The following is a 22,358-nucleotide window of genomic DNA, read 5'->3' on the forward strand; positions in this document are numbered from 1 at the left end:
AGGCAAAACAGGGCCAGGAAAGTAAACTCCAAGGAAAATAATCCGTTAACTACCAAAAATTGGGTATCACTGCAAAAGCCGCGAGTTACTTGTTGAGCACCCTGAGAGAAACACGTGATGAATGCTTCCAACAAGCCGCCTTGAAGAGTTACGCTGCACGCGCTCAGCTTCAAGGGCCACCTCATGAGACCCAAGCTCAGCAAGCTGCCTAATCTCAGTGCCACCCTCACAGAGAAGAAATTGAGGAAACTTGGCCTGCAGGCCAAAAGCTGCTTCTAACAGCCCCTACTGCGTTGAGTAAGACTTTGGCCACGCAGCAGCCTGATAACAAAGCAGCTGACATTAGTTGGTACTGCCTGCACCCACGTTTTGTCAAGCAGAGGCTCTGTGCAGAGTGCAGGAAGCGAGCTGTGTGCTGACAAAACCCTCCAGTTATCCCAAGTGCAGGAGAGAAGAGTGTAAGCATTGTCTGATCAGCAAAGGCAGCAAAGTGGATTGGCTCTTTGCATTTTGGCAACTGCTGTCTGCAAGCCCCTGCTCACCCCTTCCTCTTGCATAGCAGATGTAGCTTTTGTGGCCAGGCTTCCACAAAGAAGCACACGGCATTCTGAAATAGTAGAATTTGTAACACAGCATTTTTTTTATTTTTGTTAATTACTCCTTGAATTCAACTATTTCTTAAAGTGCTAGTTAGAAATACTTAAAATCCACATGCATTCCCCTCCCCTAAGAGTAAGTCTGTCCTGATAAAAACACATTCAGAAAACAGACTGATTACATAAAAATCCACCGACATATAGGGACACGCTGCTTGAATTCCAAACAATTTGAGGGACTACAACCAAATTTAATTGCTTTGTTAACAATATCATTCAAGTTCTACTGTTCATTTTCTCCTCTATTAGGCAGTTTTTCCTTTGTTCCCACATTAAAGATGCTCAAAACTCAACAGGTAACAACAAACCCAGTCTGAAGCTGTAAAGGCACCTCTACACCGGTTGCTGTCCAATTCAGCTTTGCATTTTAAGCCCTTTAAGTTTTAGCAATTCTGTATGACTTACAACAACATGTGACTTTGAGATGGCAGTATAACACCTCAGTTGACACCACCTCCCTCACAGGTGGCTGCCCCAGAGACACCTGATTCTGCCAGCTGAAAGGCACGAAGTCTCCAGCACGGGCGTGCACAAGCTGGCACCTCTGCCTTCCCAGAGGAGTGAGAGCCTGCCAGTGCTATGCCCTGACTCAGCATTGAAAAAATCCTCAAAAAGTAATAACAAAAAAAAAAAAAGAAAAACCACACCACAAACCCTTTTAGGCAACTACCCTGCAATTCTAACTCCTCAAATTTCAAAGCGGTTGAAGTTAGCTTCCCAGGGAGTCACCCAGCACAGCACTCCACTCGTCTTTGGAAAGGTGCAGGGGCTCTCTCCCCGCAGCCCTACTCCTGCCTCCCACAGGGAAGGCATCCCTGCAGAGCTGGGGCTCGAGCCCCTGGGCTCCTCCGGCACCTCCTTGCCCAGCCAAACCGCTGCCCACTACCAGCGCAGCGCGCACCCCTCACCACTCCTGCACAGTGCTTAGGGCGATGCAAGCAGCAAAACAGAAAGCAGCCAGGGCTAGGACCTCACCAGCTCCCCATGGGCACGCCGAGCAAAGCCACGCCTGCTGCTGCTGAAATGCAACACTTGCAGGCTCCATCCCCAGCGATTGACCCTGAATGCTGTGGCTCCGCACCATCCTGCTGAAGCCTCTTTCCAAGCCTGGGGAATGTAAGCATGCATTAACTTGTCAGAAAACTCACGGGGAAAGAAAACAGAGTGATATAAACAGGAAACGTCTTGCATCATCTGCTAGGCTCCTGCAGGCAAGGAGGATCCCCACCGCCCCTGGAAGCAGAACCGTGCCTGAGCTGCGTGAGGGCAACGTGCCCACGGCGGGGTAACGCGAGAGGGAAAGGGATGTGGAGAGACTGCGGCAGGCCTGTCCCAGCAGGATGGGTGCTGAGCAACCCCAGCCCACGTCTTCCCTGCTTCGGTAAAGTGCAAGGAACATGCAGGATGGCGGAGATGGTGCCCAACACCCTGGGCACACTTCTATCCTGGCCTTACCGAGGGAGAAGTGGGGGTGGTACCCCCAGATCTGGGCTGGCTCCGGTGTGGCTGCGCCAAACTTCTTCCCACCCCCTTGTCTGCAACGACCACCAAAAGCGGGAGGGAGTCGCAGCATTCACACACTCCAGAGACACGACTGCGAAGGGTAGGCCCAGGCTCTTCCAGTTCACAGCCCGTGCCCCGCTGTAAGGGGCTGTCTGGGCCCAGAGCTCCAGGAGGGGTACGAACAGAGAACAAGAGAGCAGAGGGGGCAGGGACGGGCTCCAGAGGGAAGCGGAACGTGGAGCTGAACAGCCAGGCGCCTGCCCGCCTGGCACAGCGCCTTCCCACCCCACAGGGAAGGTCGTTCTCCTCAGAGCTGAAGACATTCCTTGGACGTAGAGCGGCACGCGGTGGGGAAGGCGTCTCCCAGCCCGCTCCTCCAGCCGCGCAGCGACCTGCAGCCGGCACGCTGTTACTGGCAGCCCTGGGCCAGCTGTTTTGGCAAACAGGCACGTGGAACCGCCTGCCCCTTGGCAGGGGCTGCCCCCACTCCTGCCCCAGCACAGCAGCCCCAGAGCAACCCAGAGCGCCCAGCTGGCCGCGAGCCTGCGGCGAGAGGCAGCAGCGCGGGAACCACACCTCCCGCCTGGCCCCAGACCTCCACCCATCTCTCCTCCCTTTCCTCCCCACCTCTGGGCTCAGTCTTGCCAGTTTGGGCAGATTTTCAGGAATCTACATTCAGACACATTCCATGTGTGTTGGCAAAATCCGGTCTTCGGTGCTTCAGCTATTAAAAGATCTGGAGAAACACAGAGCCTGGTACTGCTCCAGCCCACACGTTGCCCGCGTCTCACAACCTGCTACAGCCTTTACCCTCTGCGTTCAGAGGGACGCTTCTGCATGCTCGGTTCCGTGCCTTGAGATGCTGTAGGCTGGGTTCCAGAGCGGTCGTGGGGAAGCGGTGCCCCCACACACCAGGTGCAGCTGCCTCGTGCAGAGGAGCCCCTTCCAGACATCCAGGCAAGAGGAGCACAGCCCCGCGTTCGCCCGTCCCACAGAAGACGTGGGCACAAGGACGCCTCGTGACCCCCGGAGCAGCCCCACCACAGCAGGTGCTGTGCAGCGCAAGGACACTGACGGCAGCTCCTGGGGGCCCAGCACAGCCCCAGGCACGGAGCCACGCTGCCGCTTTGCCGTGCGCACAGCTGAAGGAGGAATCGTGCGGAAGCCACGCATCAGGTAAAGCAACCGCAGCCAGCAGACACCACCTCTGCCTACGGCAGGGACCACTGGCCCCAGGTCAAAAGAGCTCCTTGTAAATGCAAAGCAAAACAGAAAAATCAGAGGAAAGGCAGCCTCCGCTCTGTGCCCCCTAGGAGAGAGCAACCCACATTCACAAGCATTATTACAACACCGCTGTAATTGGATTAAGCCACAGGAAGAATCTTTTATCTTGTTTAGTTTAAACTGTGCTAGTGCTAAAGTTCCCTATTAAACCTCAGACAGGCTATCTGGGGTGAGCACGCTCTCTGCCCAGTCATTTAGGCAGAATGCAATTCTGTTATCACAACTCTCACATTGTCCCATGCTCCTTTATCAGGGCAAGCAGCTAATTACACAGCCTGGCTCACACAGGTAATCAGCACTCAGAAAAATGCAGTAAACGCAAAAACCCCTCCAGGTCTCTCAGGAGCCTTGTCTCACACACACACACACACCGCCCCTTATTTCAGCCTGATCCATTTGCTTCCTTCTCGCACTGTACAGGGCATACTGTACAGCGATCCAGCGATCATACATGATCCAGAGCTGTAAACGTGTGAGCAAAGCTGCAGTCCATGGGCTTCCACTCTCCATTACACAAGCTGTGTGACACTGAAAACCCAAGGTGTGACGTAGAGCTGCTGGAGCAGGATACACAAAAAGGGACCACAGGGCAAGCCTTCCCATGCAGTACTCTGCAAGGTCAGTATTTCACGATGTTTCACTGTTTGGGACACTCATTTTATAGGCAAAAAACCAATCACGTTGGTGGCTATACAGCAACTAATCCAGGGAACAAGCAGCCGTTAAACTGTGACCTCCACCCCCCCATTCACATATTCGTCTCTACTGTATCCAGCTGCCTTTTCCTGCTGCCCAGCCTCCTGCCAAAGCTTAATTTAGAGGTTTGCATTCTGTCCATCAAAATTGCCCTTGCAATTTCAGCTGGTTGTGAAGCTATTTGCTTCCCAATCTGGAGCTTCTCATCATTATTGTGCAGTGCTGATATGTGGGATTAAACAGCTGATGTGGGATCCATTTATTCAGAGATGTAATTTGTGCGATACTTAGGAATCCTTCAGGATGAACGTTACTAGGATCAGTAAATTTGCTTGCCACAGTGGCCAGCTGTTTCTGAAAACCTCTCCTCCAGGTAATTATGCTCCTCTTGGAGCACAGATGAAGTGGCATGACTGCACCCACAAACCTCCGCTGAGCAAATGCACTGCTAAGTACCCTGGGCTGAGAGGTGGGCAGCTGGTTACCAAATTACTTCTTAAAACACGTCTGATGGCAAGCCCTCTCTGGAAGAGATGCTGTTCCCAGCAAAGCAAAGCCTCGTTAATGAGGAACCAAAGCATTAGCAACAGCAGCTGAAAAAGCTCTACTTACTACATCATAACCTGTCGGTGCACGGTTCCGGGATGCAACCACACCAACGCCCGTGATGGGATCCATCGGCAAGTCAGGCAACGCATCGGAGAGGTCTCGCACTTCAGGCATCATGGACTGATCCTGAAAGAAAGGCACAGAATTAAAGGGCTGCTGGGCAGCGCACCTCAGAGGAACAGAGAGCACCGAGAGCCTGCGTGCGTGCATGCCACAGTGCTTGTGCTGAAACACCACAGACTGCCAAGTTAAACACAGGATTAGGCCAGACACACCTTCTGCACCTTCATTTGTTTTTGATAAGAAGGTACATTTGTGCAATGCCCAACAGGTTTGGAATTTGGGCCAGCAGCCTCTTCTGAGATTAATTCCACTGTTTCCAGGATATTCAGTATGGGCTCGTCTCCATCTACCAGTGATGGGAAAACCCAAGTTCATCCCTTCCCTCCCAGATAAAGAGCAAATTTCGTCCCCCAGTCAGGCTGGTTGAAGTAGCTCTGCCATTTTAAGCAGCAAGAAATCTGCTGGTAATGGGTTCGTTATGAGGTTCCCCATCCGAGACAGGCATTGGGCACGGTGAGCGTTCCCCTGCGAGGCTTCAGTCTCACCGCACCCTCCTGAATGAGACCGCTTTCATGTAGCAGCACAGATGTATCTGGCACTATATGCAAAACTCCGCTTGCTGCAGGGAACTGAGCACCAGGGAAACGCAGAGGAAGCAACGCAGGATGGTCTGATGCAAAGCAGACAGAGGCCTGAGCATCTTCCAGGAACAAGGGAGAAGAGCACTGAACACTGCGGGGGAAAGAGAGACACAAAGAGGGAGAGAAGCGGGTGAAACCAACCCATTTGGAGAGATGCTGCTACTGGAAGCAGGGGGAGAGGACAAGAGAGCTGCCAAAATAGCTCACTGAGGAGGAGGAGGAGGAAAGGTGCCGCTGCCTCAGCACGTGGTCTCCTGCAGAGGCCGGCAGCTAGAGCCAGAGCTCTCTGGCTCTGGGGAAGGACTGCCCCAGGACACCGCCCCCCACGCGCCTGCAGACAGAAGGGCAGCACCGTGCGTGAAGGAGCACCGCCGCCCAGCAGCCAGGCAAGCTGAGAACCAGAGCTACCTCATTCGGTTCCCTCCTAAGAGCAATGACACCCAGCGCTTCTAGGCCACGAAGATGGCTCGTTACTTACTGCTTCTAGAAAAGGCAGAGGAGAGCGCTGGTGCCAGCAGGACCTGGGTTTACACTTCACAATGCCCAGTCTGAACAAACATCGTGCTGCAGGCAACAAAGAAAGAGCAAGTCTGGGCCCTGTATAAACGACAATGCCACACAAACAAGCAGACTGCCTGAAGTGTCCAAAACAACGGAAACAAGTGCTCAAAATGACAAAAATACCATTGCCAACGAACCAAATCGAGGACAGAGCTTTGCTTCAGCACCTGGTAAGCATCCAGCACACACACCGCCAGCTGAAGCAGGCCCACTTTCTTACCTACACGATTTAAGCTTCCAAAGCACAACTAGAAGGGCCCCCTGAACCCTACCTGCTCGCCCCCTTCCCTTCACCACAGCCTCCACGCCGTCAGGGCCAGCAGGGAACGAAGGGCTCTGTGCAGCTAACAATGCCACCGGGTGCTGCTCAAAGCCAGCACCGCTGCACGTCCGCACTGTGCCCACGAGCTCCTCAAAATACCTCGCAAATAATGCGGAAACAATCGCCTAAAATGTGCAGAACTGAGCAAACATAACGTGACTTTAATAAAGAACTTGCAATCTGTTCTTCATACAAATGCACGTTTCCTGAAACTTTTCCAAGTCACTCTCAATAATTTGATGACTTGCTATTACACGCCGGGAGGAGCTGGGAGGTGATGGATGCCGATACCAGCTTCTGTCAGACCGCCTGGAGCTGCAATTCAGGTAAGCGATGGTATTCCCCAATGCACCAAAGAACAGCACGCAACAGATTTCAGCGCTCTGGTAGCTGTGCGGAGGACTGAGGATGGGGAGGGCTCGGCAGAGGCGCAGCACCCACCCCACCCACCCCGCCCAGCCCAAAGCTGCCCTGGGCCCGGGGAAGAAAGGCAGCTCTGTCGCAGAGCCTCTCGCGGGCCGGAGGCACGGCACGGCAGGGGGAGGGGAGAGGAAACCGCATCAATCCGCACTTTGTCAGGGCTCACACAAAGCCCCTGCACGGCGGAAGCGGCGGAGGCCACGCACGGAGGCGCGGGGCTTCCTGCCGGGGCACGGGCGGAAGGCGCGGCGAGGCGCAGGAGGGGCAGCAGCGGGCGCAGCAGTGCAGGCACGGCCATCGGACGGCCACCGGGGTCCGTAGGTGGTACCAAGGATGCATCTGGAACAGATACGGAGCGGCAGAAACCAGTCCGTGCACCCAGACAAACGTTTTTCTGAGCTCTACACAGGTCAAAGAGGAGTTTCTGGCCGGGCAATCATACCGACGATTAGCTACAACTCACTTCTCCCTCAGGGCGCTTGCTGCAAGTTTGGTTTCTTTTCTAGCACGCCTTTGAACTTAAAAATAATAGAAAAACCAAACAGTGAAAGAACAGATTATATCAAGGAGAAGGAATCTATAGATACTCCTATCGGACAGCTTGTTATTTTAACGAAGTTCTCTTTAAACAACGTAAGTTTGACCCATACGCCTGCCTAGCATCGTGGTGGCTGAGAACTCACAGCAGCTGACCAGGGAACAGCCTGTCACATCCCACGCTCCGCTCTGCTCGCCGAGCTCTCTGAGGGCCTCTGCTGCTCCTCCTGCCGCATGGTTGTTCTGGGAACAGCCCAGAACAATTACAAGAACATTCTTCCCATTAGCTGGGAGCGTGCTCCTTGGAGGTTGCTCTCAGCTGCAGGGCCACATCCAGCTCCCAGCACCAAGGGGAAGCCGGACACGAGCCCCGGGACAGGATGCAGCACCAGCCCCGGTGGGACCGCTCAGACAAAGCCAGCGGGGAGAGGCCGCGCCTGCGCCGAGGACGCCCTGCCCCGCACAGCTGCACGCACCCTGCTGGCACCGGTCCCGCACGCAGGGCAGAGCGGGGTGCCCGCAGGACGAGGCATCGAGGACGCACGGCTTTTGGCTGCAGCGCTGCCAGCTTCGCTCTGAACACCTCTGGCAGCCTCGAGCTGTGCCTGGGACACAGGGGGCAGGAGGTGTGGGGGTCCTGGGCAGCCCGATCCCGCTCGCGCGGCCCCAGCCCAGGCCGGCCCCCAGAGGCGCCTCCGCAGGCACGCGGCGCTGGCTGGGGTCGGCCGCTGCCCCCAGCAGCTACCGGGGAAGCCCTGCGCCGGCCAGCAGGGCGGGAGATGGGCCGGCACCCTGAGAGGCAGGTACAGGGGTACAGGCTCTGCGCCCTGCCAGGCCCGCGGGAGCACCACCCATGCTCTCGGCCAGCTCTGCGCAGGGTTTCGGACTGCTGCAGGTCAGCGGCGCTGCGTCTTCCTTGTGGCGGCCCGAGAGCGCGGGAAGATTCCCTCTCCGGAGCAGCAGGCAGGAATATCGGGAACTGACCTTCCTGGAACAAACGCCAGCAAAACCAGCCCAGCCCACCAGCGAAGCAAGCGCTCCTGCGTCAACCCCAGCAGCAGTCGCTCTGCGGGCAGCGGGGACCGGGCAGGCTCTGCACAGAGCGGCTAACCGGGTGTCCGCAAGTCTCCGTGCCGGGAAGCTCTCAGCCCGTGGAGCCTCGTAGGCAAGGCAGAGGAAGCGGCCTTCTGCCCGGCCCTACCGCCTCCCAGCCCGCAGGGCAAACGCAGGCGGGGCGCAGAGAGCAGAGGGGGCGCAGACAGCAGGCAGCGGCACTGCCGGGAACCCTCACGGGCACGATGCAGCCCGAGCCGCGGTTTGATCCGCCACCACACGACGCCCAGGGCCGGGCCCACCCGCTGCCGAGCCCCAGCTCGCCCCGCAGGGCCCGCGCCTGCCCGCGGCGGGCAGCACCCGGCGCTCCCCAGCGCGCCTCGGCTGCCCGGGCCTCCCACTGCCGGGAGCCGCTGCAGCCCCCGGCAGGCTGCACGGGCACACACAGCGCCCCTTCCCCCGGCACCCGGAGCCCCCGACATTGTCTGCTTCCATCCTTTCTGCATTCTCTCACCAGCGTTCTCGCTAGCTCATCTCTCATGTTATTAGTTTATCCTAGGCAAACTTTTCTCCTGGCTTCACTGTCCATTTGAGCGCTACACTAAGGCGACCTGACCACCCGCACTGCTGAGCTTTGGCTGGGAGACACATGTAACAAAGGAACACGGTTCTAGAAATAAATGCATTATTTTGAGCTTGTAGAGCGCTCTCCCCTCTTGGTGTTCCTTTTCAACAAGTGAGGCAAGTTTGGGAGCAGGTGGCAGGTGAACTGATAGTGCCTGGGGACGTATCTGCCATAGAAACTCCATGCTGCCAGCAAAGCAGGCCAAGTCCTGAAGTTAAACAGCAGAGGACTTGGAGAAAGAAGGGTCTTACTGGTTCTTCCTTCAGCTGCAAGCCCTGAACTGTGACACTATCTAGCTTTTCCCACAGAGCAGAAAACCATGAGCTAAGGCAAAACTGAAAAAAACCACTATCAACTACCCAAGCTCCTGCACTCTGCAGGAAATAGTCCTATCAAACCAGAGCAGACACGCTGCTGAGACACTCATCCACGTGCTCTGGTTATCGCTGCATCATCTCGCGAAGGAGGCGGGTACAGCCGGCACAGCACAGACTGCTCGGAGGGTACCCCGGCGTTCCCCTCCGCACGCCTGGTCCTCCCACCAGGGCTGCCAATCCCCGGGAGCAGGACGCAGCCCCTGCCGGCCTGCTATTTCTGCTCCTGAAGCACAACTGTTTGAGTCAGAAAACAGGAGACCGTGGCAGGACACGCAGCTGGGACCCCCAAAGCCTCGGTCACAAGCAGACAGAACCTCAGCGTCAGCTCTCACCAAACGAAGGCACGTCCGGGAGCGTCCCCACACCGACCGCCCCACCTCAGCTTGTGACCGACCTCAATGGAAACAGGAACTTCGGCCGGGAGCGAGCAAAACCCAGATCTCGTATTGCTTCACAGCAGGTGGGCAGCCATTTGCGAGGAGTGTCCTATTTCAAACCAAAATAGATTTCCATACACAGATGACCTTCTACCGGGGCAGCAAAATTTAAGTGACATTCAGTTCAGTTATTTCTATCTTGGTACCTGTGCGGACAAGTCCCCGGCAGCTACAGTGCCTTAAAGCTTGGGACTCACTTAGAGAAGTGTGCACTGCAGAACCGGAACATTTTGTATTTATTTTCACACCTCCAGAAGCTCAAACGAAGCCTTCATCCCAGTATGCTGAGAGAATACAATAGCTAAAGCAGAGAATTTCAGGGACGACGCTGAACCGCACTGCTAGCCTGCCATGGGACACGACAGGCTGCACCAAGGTTTGCGTTTGTACATTCTCACTGGTTTTAAAATAAATACAGGATGGATAAATGTAAATTTCAACGTGACCAGCTGAACACTTTCTGAAGCCCAGCTCCCCATTTCAGCTGAGGACCCAGCTGGTGTTATAACGACCAGTCCGTGAGCATCCCAGCTCAGAGAAAGCAAATACTAAAGCTCTGTGGATCTTTGAGAATCCTTCCAGAAACCGCAGTGAAAACTCCTAAGCACCGGCAATGTAAGAAGTGAGTAAATAAAACTTGGGCAGCTCGGTGTCCCCTCTCTGGCTTGTTCAGTAAAGACAAACAGCGCACGTCCATCACTTCCAGCTAAGCAGAAACCTCTGAGAACGGGTGAGGGAGAAAAAAGAGCAATCAAGCGAATCCACCCCGCAAACACCTGCAGCAACAGACCGAAAGAAACGCGGTATTGGGGGTATTTTCCCCAACCAGTCCCGTAACGCTCGCAGCAAGCTCTTCGCTAGGCCGGGGCACGAGGACTCGGTCAGACCCCACGACCGCCGAGCCCCCGGCAGCCCCCGGCAGCCCCCGGCAGCCCGGCCCGGCCGCACGCGGTGCCCCCCCCAGCTCCGGGACAACGCCGCCGCCCCGCGCCCGCCGGCCCCGCGCGGGGAGCGAGCCCCGGGGGCGGGCACCCGGCCCCGGGGACACCCGGGGGCCTCGCGGCGGGCCCGGCCCCACGCGCGGAGGGGCCGGGGCGCCGCGGGAGGGGACGGCCGGGCCCCGCCGCGCCAGGCCGGGCCCCGCGGGGAGCTCACGGGGCCGGGCCCGGTCCCGCGGCCCGGAGCGCGGCGGCCTGGCCGTGCCGAGGGGCCGGGGACACTTAACTGTTGCCCGCGCGGCGGGCGCTGGGTCGCGGCTCCCCCGGCGCAGGCAGAAGCAGCTCCTCATCGCCCGGCGGGGCGGCGCGGGGCGGCGCGGGGCGGCCCGGCGGGAGGAGCGGCGGGGGGGGAGCGGCCTGCGCGCCCGGGCGGAGCGGCGCGGGGCGGGGAGCGGCGGCGGCGGGCAGGCCGCGGCTCGGCGCCGCGCGGGGCCTCGCCCGGCGGGGCTGGGGGCCCGGGCCCGGCCTGCGGAGCGGCGGGGCCGCAGCACGGCGCAGCTCGGCCGCGCCCCGCTCCCCGCCGCCGCCGCGCACGCCCAGGCCCCGGCCCCCGCCCCCGCGCCCCCCGGCCCCAGCCCCGGCCGCCGCGGCCCCCGGCCCGGGGGAGCCGCCCCGCACTCACCGGCGCGGCCATGCGGCCCTCCTCCCGCACCGGCCCGACGCGAGACTGGCACCGGAGGCAAACCCGAGCCCGGCTCGCCGCGCCCGCCGCCACACCCACGCCGGGGGCGCGCAGGAAGCCCCGCGGGGGGACGGGGACGGGGCGCGGGGTCCCGCGGGGAGCACCCCCGGCCCCCACCCCCGGCGGCTGCCCTCGAGCGGTGCCCCCGGCGCTGTGACCGGGAATCACGGGGCGCCCGGCCCGAGGGAAGCAGGGGCCAGCTCCGTGAGCCCCGCGGGGCAAAACCCGAAACTTTGGAAAGCAAACGCTGCCTCTGTGGGGTTGTGCTGCGGCAGAAACCTCTGAGTAGTTTCTCCCACCGCACCGCGAGGCACGGTCCGGGAGCTCTTGGAAGACAGGTGACGTCCGGAGCAAAAAGAACCGGAGAACTGTAGTTCTTTAAGTCCTTGCCCTAAACCAAGCTGCATCTTGGAGAGCGGCAGCAGCTGTTGTAGATCAAAAAGCAAATTGCACCCAACTGAGCTTGTTCTCTACCTGAGAGGACAGCTTGTGGTGGTTAGGGGATACACAGGTCTGGGAGCCTCCTTAACTTCGGCCATACATTTGATTCTACCTCTCACCAAGGCCCAAAAACCAAACTAAGAAGATACAGTCCAGAGAATCAAGTGTTTGACAGGGCAGCTGGACAACCAGAAGCCATCAGAGGCCCGCTCACAGCACAGAAGACAGAGGTTCTGTGGTGTTCTGGGCATTATCACCACATTCCAGTGATGAAATTGGGAGCACACTTGCTAAATTAGCAGGCAATGCAAATCATAGTGTAGCCTGGAACAGCAGTGTATCCTGTAGCTATAATCATTTAAACTAATCCTGCAGCCATCCTGCATTCAGTTCTGAGCACCTTACTTCAAGGGAGATCATCAAAAATAACCTGAAGAACAGGAAGATTGATGTAAGGACTGACATCAATAGCCTTTGATGCAAGACTGAAAGAGTTGGAGTAGTTAAATGAAAAAAATGGGGTGAAAGATGAAGTAAAAGAGAGGGGGAAACATTAATTTGTAGGTGCATTAAAGAGGAGGGCAATAAACTTATGTCCTCTGTGGCTAGATTGAGAAGTGATGTGTATGAATTGCAGTAAGAAAGATTCTGCAAAGGTATGGTGAAAAACTTCACAATGAGACAGTGAAGCACAGCTTGGGGAGTTTTTCCACAGAATCACAGAACTGCAGGGGTTGGAAGGGACCTCCAGAGATCATCGGGTCCAACCCCCCTGCCAAAGCAGGTTCCCTAGAGCAGGTTGCCCAGGTAGGCGTCCGGACAGGCCTTGAATATCTCCAGAGAAGGAGACTCCACAACCTCCCTGGGCAGCCTGTTCCAGAAATCTGATCAGTTTTGTCCCTGATCAAGCTGAAAGACCACCTAAAAACAGCTTTCAGACATCACTCGGCATTCCTTTGGGGCAGGCAGCAGGCAAGGTGATCCCCCAGGTCTGTTAAAGACTTAAACACCACCTGCTGCCTGCACAGAGCCACAGTTTCATTTGTCCTGGAAACATGGCAGTCCCGTCCTATCTGGCATTTCCCTCCAGTAAAGCATGTTAGATTTGCACTTGCTGAACAGAGGTAATAGCCAGCTATTCTTAACCACAGCTCTATTCCCTCAGTGTTCAACCAAGGCATTCTGGCTTCTACCACATGCAGCCCTGATTGCTCGTAGTGGCTTCTGGGTCCAAAGATTAAAATATAGATAGAGAGAGATAAGGAATACAATGCCTTTTTTTCTCCTCTTTCTCTTTATTTGGAGAGTAATTTAGACAGAAGGAAAGATGATGCCTGGTGGAAAAGAGAAATATGTCCCATACATAATATATGCCCCAAATGCCCTATTACAAATACAACAAGATTTCCTGAAGTGGAGAAGTTGTTACACATTACAGTGTGCTAATGCTCCCCCATGGAGATGCTGATACTGAGTCTTTAGTGTAATAATATTAAAAATCCTCGAGTTTCAATAAGATCCTCCCTGCTACCACAGCAGTATGAAATGAATTGATTCCAAAGGAAGACTAATTGCTGCTTAGTATCCACAAAATATTCTAAGATACACTGCAAACATATATCCCAACATGTCTATGGCATGATCTGCAATAACATTTTTTTCCAAGAGACAAGTCACTTTCTAGCAGAGTTCAGCTGCTCCTTCCCTGCAAGGAGCTGCCCACAGCAAGCACCACCCTGCGGCACAGCATCAGCTGCCCCGCTGGAGCTGGGGGTGGCTGGCACAGCTCAGGGTGAGGGCTCAGAGCTGCTACATACAGAGACCTTGAAGCCTTGGCAGAGTTTTGAGTCCAAGGGAAAGGCACTATTGTGTTCTTTCACAGAGCATAAGCACGGGCTCTGAATCAGCAAATACTTGTACACTTAGTATTAGGTATGTGAATAACTATGCTGCAGTTGGTTAATCTACCACCATAAAGTTACTCAAAGTATTTGAATATGTTTTTAGTATAAGTATTTGAATTGTTATCCACTGAATATTTTAACATAATTTTTCAAGGTGTTTATTTTTTTGTTCAGCCACATCTCCTGTGAGTTCTGCAGTCACACAAATACTGTCCAGTTCACACCAGTGTCTTGTTTTTGGGATGCTGAATAGGAGGAATTTAAGCCAGTCCTGACTATCACAGTGGAGCTGTGGCTGAACGCACACTCATCCTTCTCATCCTCCAGAACATTGTTCCAAGTTATCACACGTACTTGCCAGGTTTGTTAGCAGTGAAGGGGGGCTCTATTTCTGTTACCCCACTCTGGCAGCTTGGATCACCACCCTTCCTGCTAAACACGAGAGCCAAGGCCAGCCCCTGCTGCTATCATTCCTCAGGGCCCAATGCCGGGGACAGCACTGGTTCCCAGCGGGCTCATACTGCTGCATGCACCACCCCACCCCACTCCCCGGGCCTGCCTTTAGAGAAAGTCAGCCCAGAGTTCAGCTGCATGCTGAAACTGCTGCGGGTCAAGGCTCAGCAGCTGCCGCCTGGTTTTAGGCACACAGATTTGTTTAGCCTGCTGCCTTTAAATGTTGTGCACCAAAATGTCTCCATGCAGCTACTTCCCTTCTGTATTCCTCATTTAAACTTTGATTATTCTGAAAGTAATTAGAAGGTCCTAGTATCTCCTGTGGAGGTTTTAGTTTAGGCACCTCTGTAACTGGGAAAGGTATAGCTGTCAATGCACATCTCCCAGCCACTTGTGCATCCTGGAGAATAGCAACTGACAGGTAGAATGAGGGAAGTGCACAAGCACAAACTAACCGTGTCCTGAGAGGGCTCTGGGTGGCTTTTATCTCTAATGATTCCCAGGCAGGGTTTGCCAGGTACCCCGGTAATTACTGAACCTTCATCCTGTCCTCAGAGATAGCGAGAGCCTTAGGCACTGCATTGCCCTGGCTGAAGGTCAACAGCAATAGAGCTAAAACACCACTTCTTAAAATCATGGCAAATTCTTAACTATAGGAAACAACCCATTCAGGGCAGGTTTTTGAAGACTTGCAAGCTCTGCAGCAGACACCTGCCTTCTACTGGGATGCGTGTGGGTTGCTTTTTAATAAAGAGATCGCAAAGCATTTCAGGTACTGACATGATCCTGAGATGCAGGAATATTTCAGGAGCTCACTAATCAAAAAAAAAAGACCACCCACCAGATTTTACAGCATTTTTTGCATTTCATTGTACTTTGAGTTTAATCTTTTATTCTTATTCAAGAAGGCTGTGTGGTATTTCCTGCAGGGAAGAGTACAGTTTACTACAGCAGTTCCTGTTTTTGGCTGTTTGACATACCTTGGTGCACATTACTGCTGCAGGCCAGGCTGCACTTGGTGAGCAGAGCTCCTGGGCAGCCAGGCGAGGCACGCTGCAGGCCTGCAGCCCCCGCTCCTCCGAGCCGCTCCAGCAGAGCAGGAGCTCCCACTTCCCCACTGTTGCCGCACCAACACTTTCTTCCATCTGTTTCGATTTGGTCTGGCCACAACACCAAGGAAGTGCACAACATCAGCTGAAAGACAGCATGATGTCAAGAGACATTTCTAAACTGAAACTTGCACCGTATTCTTCTGTCAGCTCTGTGCTTTGTTACCAAGGCGCTGTGGCTGTGCTCACCTACCCGCAAGGCCCTTCAGCGAAAAGGCATGCCTCACCTCATATCTTCATCTCTGGGCAAATGAAAGTAAAACCCCCAGCAGCAGCCCGAAGTCTGAGCCCACAGCCAGCAGCACGGCTCCCAGGTCTGCTACCTGACCCGCACCACGTCTTCAGCCAACCTTCCCCTCCGACCGCAGCCAGACAGCCTGGTGGTGCGCAGCTTGACTGTAAGCATGCTGTGACCCCAGGACAGGGTGCAAAGGATGATTTTTAGAAGCACCAAGTATCTTTGTGAGTACACAGCTTGCAGACAGTACTAGTTGGTATGGGATTGCAAGAGCCTGAGCAGAATGCACAGGCCTGTCTTTAACGCACAAAGCAGCAGCAGCGCTCAGCCCACTATTTATATATTATGGATCATAATATTTAAGTGGCCTGGCTATAACCCTGTAACTGGTTTTCCTTGACAGAATGAGTATTGCTCAGCACATACTAACAGCTGTCTGTAAAACACATTTATGAATTGTTCATAAATTTCCAGACAGCACAACTGCAGCACTGATGCCTGGCCACCGATCTCCTGCACCCCCACGCTGGCAGGTCTGGGGGCAAGCTCAGGCTGGACCCAGGCACTCCCAGTATAACTGAAGTGTAACTGGGAGAGGTACATTTCATCAAGTATCAGGACAAAGATCTGACAAGCTGTCACCCTACCTGCTTGTTGGAGAATACGCAACTGGAGCAGACCAGGCCCATCGTATTTTAACCCTAAAAACACAAAGCTTCCTGTAGCAGCGCTGAATGCTGCTGCAGCAAGAAGGCAGCACCTCAGGGCCCCATGCAGCCAACAGAAAGCATCAATAAGTGAGAAAGGCATATGAACATGCCACTTCAGCCAGTAATTGCTTCCAACGATGAGCATTAACCTTCTTAGAACAGTACCAAAGGAACCATGAACAAGCCAAGAACCAAGCACGAGGACAGAAGCAGTAACAGTGCAGTGATGCCTGCATACTACGGACACGAGCATACCAGGAAGGGCCCCTCAGGCCAGGACATCAGTGCAGAGGTGATGCATGGAGAACAGACAGCTCTGCTCACTGATGTGGGATGTCCTTAACAGTCCCTCAGGTCTGGCTTCTGTCCTACCTGGTGACTGAGCTGCTTGGAGGCACGAGCCCCACAGCCCCCGTGCCAGGCCCTGCTGGGGGCTGGATGTCTGCTCAGAACAGCAGTAGCAGGCAGCTCACTCCCCTCCTTCGCTCATGCCAGTTTTGCAGCTCCCAAGGCAACACCACAGCTCATGCAGGAGCCTCAATACAGAAGGAAAAAAAAGAAAAACACTATTTAGTGTTATCAGTTCCTCACTTAGCCCCAGGTCAGCCAAGCACTAAAACAGATGTTCAATTTTAAGCACATGCTTAAATAGTTCACTGAATTAAAGGGAAGGCTGCAGGGTCAGTTACTCAATGGCAGCCCCACAGGGACAGTCCGAGTTTCTGCTTCTTGCAGTGAGGCAGCCCAAGTGAGCGCAGCCATAGTCAGCAGGGCATCGGGGGCCCCCCCACCCCACGTGAGGGTGCTTGGCCATGGGCTGGGCCAGCACCTGTGCTCTTGCCCCAGGTCAAGGTCTGGAGCCTGTCGGGTTTGGGGCAGGGACCAGCCATGCACAGCAGAGCTGCAGGTCGCTGCCTCCTGCCCCCTGTAACAGGCTGTCAGGCACCCTGGGGTGAGCTGGCCATGGGAGCAGGGGAGGCACGGGCAGCATCCCACCGGCACCTACAAGCACATGTCCAGGACCCCGCAAGGGAGGCAGCTGTAGCCCTGCCAGCTGACTTCCCTCCAGTCCCACCCCATGCACATTTACAAAGTTGTTTGCAAGTGCACTCACTACCTGGAACATCACAAGTGAGTAACGCCTGGAAATTATTAAAAATATCCTTTATAGCTAATTGCTCTGAACCATTGTTTGTGATTCACTTTGCGACACAAAGTTTATCAGGAAAATGTACTGTTTCTCAAATTTACATACTTTATCCTATACTCACTACTAAATAGCACTGATGCTATATTTCCAAATATAAGCCCTGACATTGCATTATAGCCCGCATCAGTTATGAACTAAGGTACATCAACATACAACAAAATCGCGATTTACAGAGCACCAAGTGACAGCCACAGCCAGGGCAAGTGTTCAGCCTGGCCCTTTTGAACAGGCTCAAGACACTCCTCATCCAAAGACTGTCCAGGAAAAGGGACCTCCATCAGCTCCCTCCTGTGACACGGAAGCCAGGCCAAAGCAGCCCTGGGTGGCACAGGGAGCAGTTTGCCCAGGGCGCTGCCATTTTAATGGCTCAGCACCAAAACCAGGCTCTCCAGACCCCACTGCCAGGACCAGCCCCATTTGTTCTGCAGAGACACCCTGGGACTGAGTTGTAGCTGCTCTTCCACCCAAACATAGGAAAAAAACACACCTGTATGCAGCTTAATTACCAAGAACTGCCACACACCCAGGTTTTCAGATTATGAATAATAGCTACAGTAAGACAGACTTTTGCTTGAATGATTTTGAATGATGAACACATTTGGGGAAATAATGTTTTCTTTGCAAACCTTCTCTGATGAAATGCCTTGCTTTTTGGCTCAGGGCAGGAACTGTCAGGGCTTCTTGAAGCAGGAATAAAGCCTCAGGCACGAGTTGCCCTCTCGTTTAAACAGGAGCAGGTCACTGCAGCAGCTGTTCACTGCTCACCAGTACAGGGCCCACCAGTACAGGCTAGAGGCTGGCCTGGGGTGTCCCTATGGCCACTGGAGGGACAGGAGGGAGTTGGACCCAGCCCATACTGCTCACTGCAGTAATTAGTCCTCCATGGGGATGTGTGAAGGGAAAAGCCACGGTTAGTGGTTATTATGGATGCAAAACTGCTGTCACAGGTACATGCTGGCAGACAGCATTCAGATGACCTGGTGTTTGCATAAGGGAATGCTGGTGAATAATTTAATAGGTGACCATTTGGCAGGCAGTGACAGTAAGTCGGTCACAGTTCAGCTAACTTTGCAAGACTTTCTAAGAGCAGCCCCTTCTTCATTTAGGGATACAGGACCTCAAAAGCACGGTTCTGATCTTTAAACTTAAGAAAGCAGAGCCACAGCCAGTACCCTTCATTCTTCCTAAGCAAATAATTAACATATTGGTTACAAAGCTGCAGCCAAAGAATTTATACCCTTGGTTCCAACTCCAGTCCACCCACCAGCCTCACTCCTTGCCACTGTGAGGTGTGCAGGAGCACAGCAATACCAGGTGCCACCAAAGGCTCCATCCCCTCCTTTCAGAGGGCATTGGCTCCCATCATCACAATTCCCAGGCCAGCTGGCAGCATTAGCTGCTGCTGCTTGGCTCCTTGGCTACTGCAGCTTGTGCATATTAGCACCCCAGCGAGCTTCTCATCCATCTGACAGCATTCAGTGTGCATAACGATGCCAAAGTTGGTCATAACTGGACAATTACAGTATCACTGGGAGAGCAGAAAAATTGGAAGATATCCTTACTGAACAGCCAGCAGGAACAGCAAGAGCCTCCCCAGCCCTGCTCAGGCAGTCCCCAGGCACAAGGTCACCTCCCCAAGGGCTCACCGCACCCTCAGTTGCGGGCAGGACACAGCCAGATTACACAGCTGAGGCTCAGGACCAGAGATAGGGGTATGAGCTCAGAAACAGGGAATCAAATGAAAAACCTAAGGCCCCCTCACTATGGTCCTGGCCCCACTGAGTGTTTCTGAGCATCCCCATGGTACAACCGCCTGCACAATCCACCATATAGACACTGAAGTGACAGCAGGGAAATGGCTGCATACTCAGCACCTGCTTTAATATCCTTCCATCTATACCGATACTTGAAACAATCTGTAGGATTCCTCTAGGAAAACACACTGAACAATCCTTACAAGGGAGGAGATGAATCCAAAATGAAGCACATCTAGTTCCTTCAGAAACATTTCTGCATTGCTGAACAAGAGGATGGGTATCATGTGATAGTAGAAGCTACAGATCCTCCAGCATTACTAACGAGAAACTATTCTTTGAATACATAATTTTGCATCCTATTTTATTTCCTTTCTAGCTTTGAGTTTGTTCCTACATAAGTTTTAAGGTCTTTGTTCCACAATTACATGAATGTGATCCCCTCAAAGCACATCTGCACAGAGCCAACACTTCTGAGGCAGGACACCTCCTCTGCTGCTGGGATCAATTTCTTGCTAACCAAAGCCAGGTTCAATACATTGTGAAAACACACTTTCCTTCCAGTGTTTGTAACGTGCTCCAACAGCACAATAATGAGCTGACGTGAGAAAGAGAAGGGCTCCTCCAGTTCCTTTCTATCTGAGAAGAGGCTTGTGCCAAGCATAGCTTTTATATGGAAAGTGCTACATTTATTCAGTGCAAATACTTCAAGAGCAGGATTTCATAAAAAGGAAGAAAAAAGTCTCACCTGAATCAGGAAGGTCTATTCACAGAACTTCTTCTTTTTCTATCAAAGGTCTGATTGTAGGACACTCTAGTCCTCCATCTTTTGGGTAGTCAGGGAGTTACTGCAACAGCTCATCTCTTGCTTTGTTTCTTGGCTGTTTTGTTCATACTGCAGGTGCCACACTGCCCACTAGGGAGGGAGGAACGGTTGCACCAGTGCTGTGCTGGCCTGGAAGCCCGGGGCAGCCCTAGCTAGAGCTGCTGCAGGATGAGGAGCTGCCCCGGGTGCAGGCACCGCAGGCGTGTGTGCACACAGAGGTACAGGAGCTGTGCTGAGGGCAGAGCCTGGCCAGGAGCCCTCACGGCACCCAAGTGGGCCACAGCCGAGTTCCGCTAGCAGCCCATCACACACATCCATGGCGTGAAGTCAGAGTTCAAGCCGGGAAGCCAACCCACGGGTCAGGCTCAGGTCCTGCTGCTGGTCAGCTCGATGGGGATGAGACAGGATCAAGGCCAAGCTGCCAGCCTGCAGGCCAGAATCTGAAACACTGTGGTCCACGGCAGAGTACCGGCATGCTGCAGCATACAGCTTAAACAGGCTGTGGGGCCAGAGTTGTGCTTAAATGTGCTCTTGGCCCCAGGCAGCTGCGGGGCCAGGTGGGGCTAGTCAGGCCATCAGGTCCCACAGGGCTCCGCACCTGCATCGTCCTCAGCAGGGCCGGGGCCGCAGGTGTTTTTGTGACAGAGCACCGAGCCGTGCTCAGGACGCCCTGCCACTCTCCAGAGAAAAGGCAACTGGAGAACCCAACCCCGTGCCCGTGAACCGCCCCTGGGCTCATCTGGGACCCCAGCGGCAAGGTGCCCCATGGCATCTCAGCAGCCGGGCACGGCGCTGCGGGCAGGGCCTGGAGGAGCACGGGGCACCGCCAGGCCCCTGCCCGCCCCACGCGGGGCTGCCCAGCGCCAGCTCCGGGCCGTAGCAGTGGGCCCCGGGGCGCAGCAGGGGCCTCCTCCCCTCACCCGCCTCGGCACCCGGCAGTGGGAAACAGGGCTGAGAAATGCCTCATCCTGCCCTGCCCGGTGTGCTTCTGTTTTCATCTTGAAAGTGACAGTAAAACAGCGTCCACATTACGGTGACATTAGCAGAATAGCTGCCACAGGGTTGCCTCCTGCTTTATGCTTTTCAGGCAGAGGCCAACAGCAAGAGATCAAAACCTGTTTTTATGTTGCTTCAAAACTGTGTCAGCTCAATGAGCCAACAAACCCTGCAGTGACGGAGTGCGTCCTGCTAACGCTGCTTAGCACTTAGAGCATTAAATTATTGACAGGATGCTGCTTGTGAACCTGCGGCACTCCTGACCTAGATACTCGTCGTCACTAAACCTGGAAGACAGAAGTCTCCAAAATGTCAAATTTGCTGAAATATTCATGTTGTAAATACAGATGGTATAAAATCTCCAGTGAGGTTGCAGCCTGCGTATTTACTTATGTCAGCTGCACCACGGAGGGCGAATGAGTCAGAGCCACTTTATTAAATTCACACGCAATAGCGAGGAAAGGCGACGCACAATGTTGAATGGGCTTTAGGTGACACAAGCTCCTTGCATACATTACGGCTTCCAAGAGCAAACAGTCCTGTGCTCTAACTGAATGTTAACTCTGCTTTCTCCTTTGCCCTGTTGGAAGCAAGTCAAAGCTGCAGCATTATTTCTGCAACAGAAGGTCCAACAAGCGCGTGGGCATTAATCCTGCGTAATGTGCCCAGCAGTGCCAGGAGGAGCCTCTCCTGCCCACGTGGAGCGCGGGGTTCCAGCAAGGGTGAGGACGTCAGAGGAGACACGGGGGGTCTCCGGCCAGGGCAAGGTCTCCAGGCCGTGCGGCGGCACTCTCCATTTCCAGAAGTTAAATTCAGCGCCACTTGGCAAGAGCAGGCCACCTCCCACAGGGGGGCAACGTGAGGGAAGCTCTCGGAAACTTATGGGTGCTGCTCGCCGCCTGCTTTCTGTCCTGTGGCCCGGCTGGCATCCCGGCAGAGCACGGGCAGGGAGCGGGGACAGGTGCCAGCAGCAGCCGTGTGCAGCCACCGGGCAGGACCCCTGCGCGGCCCCGCGGTGCGGGGGGAACGGGGCCGCCTGGCACGGGGCACGTGGCGCCAGGCCCCCGGGGACACGCCTGGGGCGGGTGCCGCGCGGCGCGGGCCGGCTGAAGCCTCCCCTCCTCCCCGAGCGCGTGGCACGAAACGAAGCGCTCCAGCTGCCTGAGCCTCACTGCCCTTGTGCAGTTGTCTGCCAGTTGTGTGTGCCGATTGCTATGAATGCCACCATCTGGTGTGCCACGTGGACATCATAA

At 54.7% G+C, this 22,358-nt stretch overlaps 1 protein-coding gene and 1 long non-coding RNA gene across 10 annotated transcripts in view; both read right to left on the minus strand.

The window, feature by feature from the left end:
* The window catches only part of MVB12B (multivesicular body subunit 12B), a 66,671-nt gene extending 55,148 nt beyond the window's left edge, over positions 1-11,523 (minus strand). Inside the window, exons 1-3 of one of the 9 annotated variants that reach the window (XM_080562520.1) lie at positions 11,009-11,087; positions 5,931-6,049; positions 4,752-4,874 (exon numbers count right to left, since the gene is read on the minus strand). In XM_080562520.1, the coding sequence (XP_080418646.1) occupies positions 4,752-4,874; positions 5,931-6,049; positions 11,009-11,072 (306 nt within the window). In that variant the 5' untranslated portion in view covers positions 11,073-11,087. Of the gene's footprint in view, positions 1-4,751; positions 4,875-5,023; positions 5,904-5,930; positions 9,834-9,930; positions 10,778-11,008; positions 11,170-11,404 lie in introns of those variants that run through there. The other 8 variants (XM_080562522.1, XM_080562514.1, XM_080562519.1 and 5 more) reach the window with 8 other exon arrangements.
* A 199-nt stretch (positions 11,524-11,722) lies between these two features.
* On the minus strand, positions 11,723-21,424 carry LOC308180582. Its single transcript, XR_013941028.1, has 3 exons — positions 20,032-21,424; positions 16,692-16,855; positions 11,723-15,456 (listed from the first exon to the last, which is right to left on the minus strand). It is a non-coding gene; the product is annotated as an uncharacterized lncRNA (long non-coding RNA).
* Positions 21,425-22,358: the final 934 nt, after the last annotated feature.

The sequence above is a fragment of the Anser brachyrhynchus genome, assembly GCF_964034855.1.
Source record: "Anser brachyrhynchus genome assembly, chromosome: 19".
In the NCBI taxonomy this organism is placed as follows: Eukaryota; Metazoa; Chordata; class Aves; order Anseriformes; family Anatidae; genus Anser; species Anser brachyrhynchus.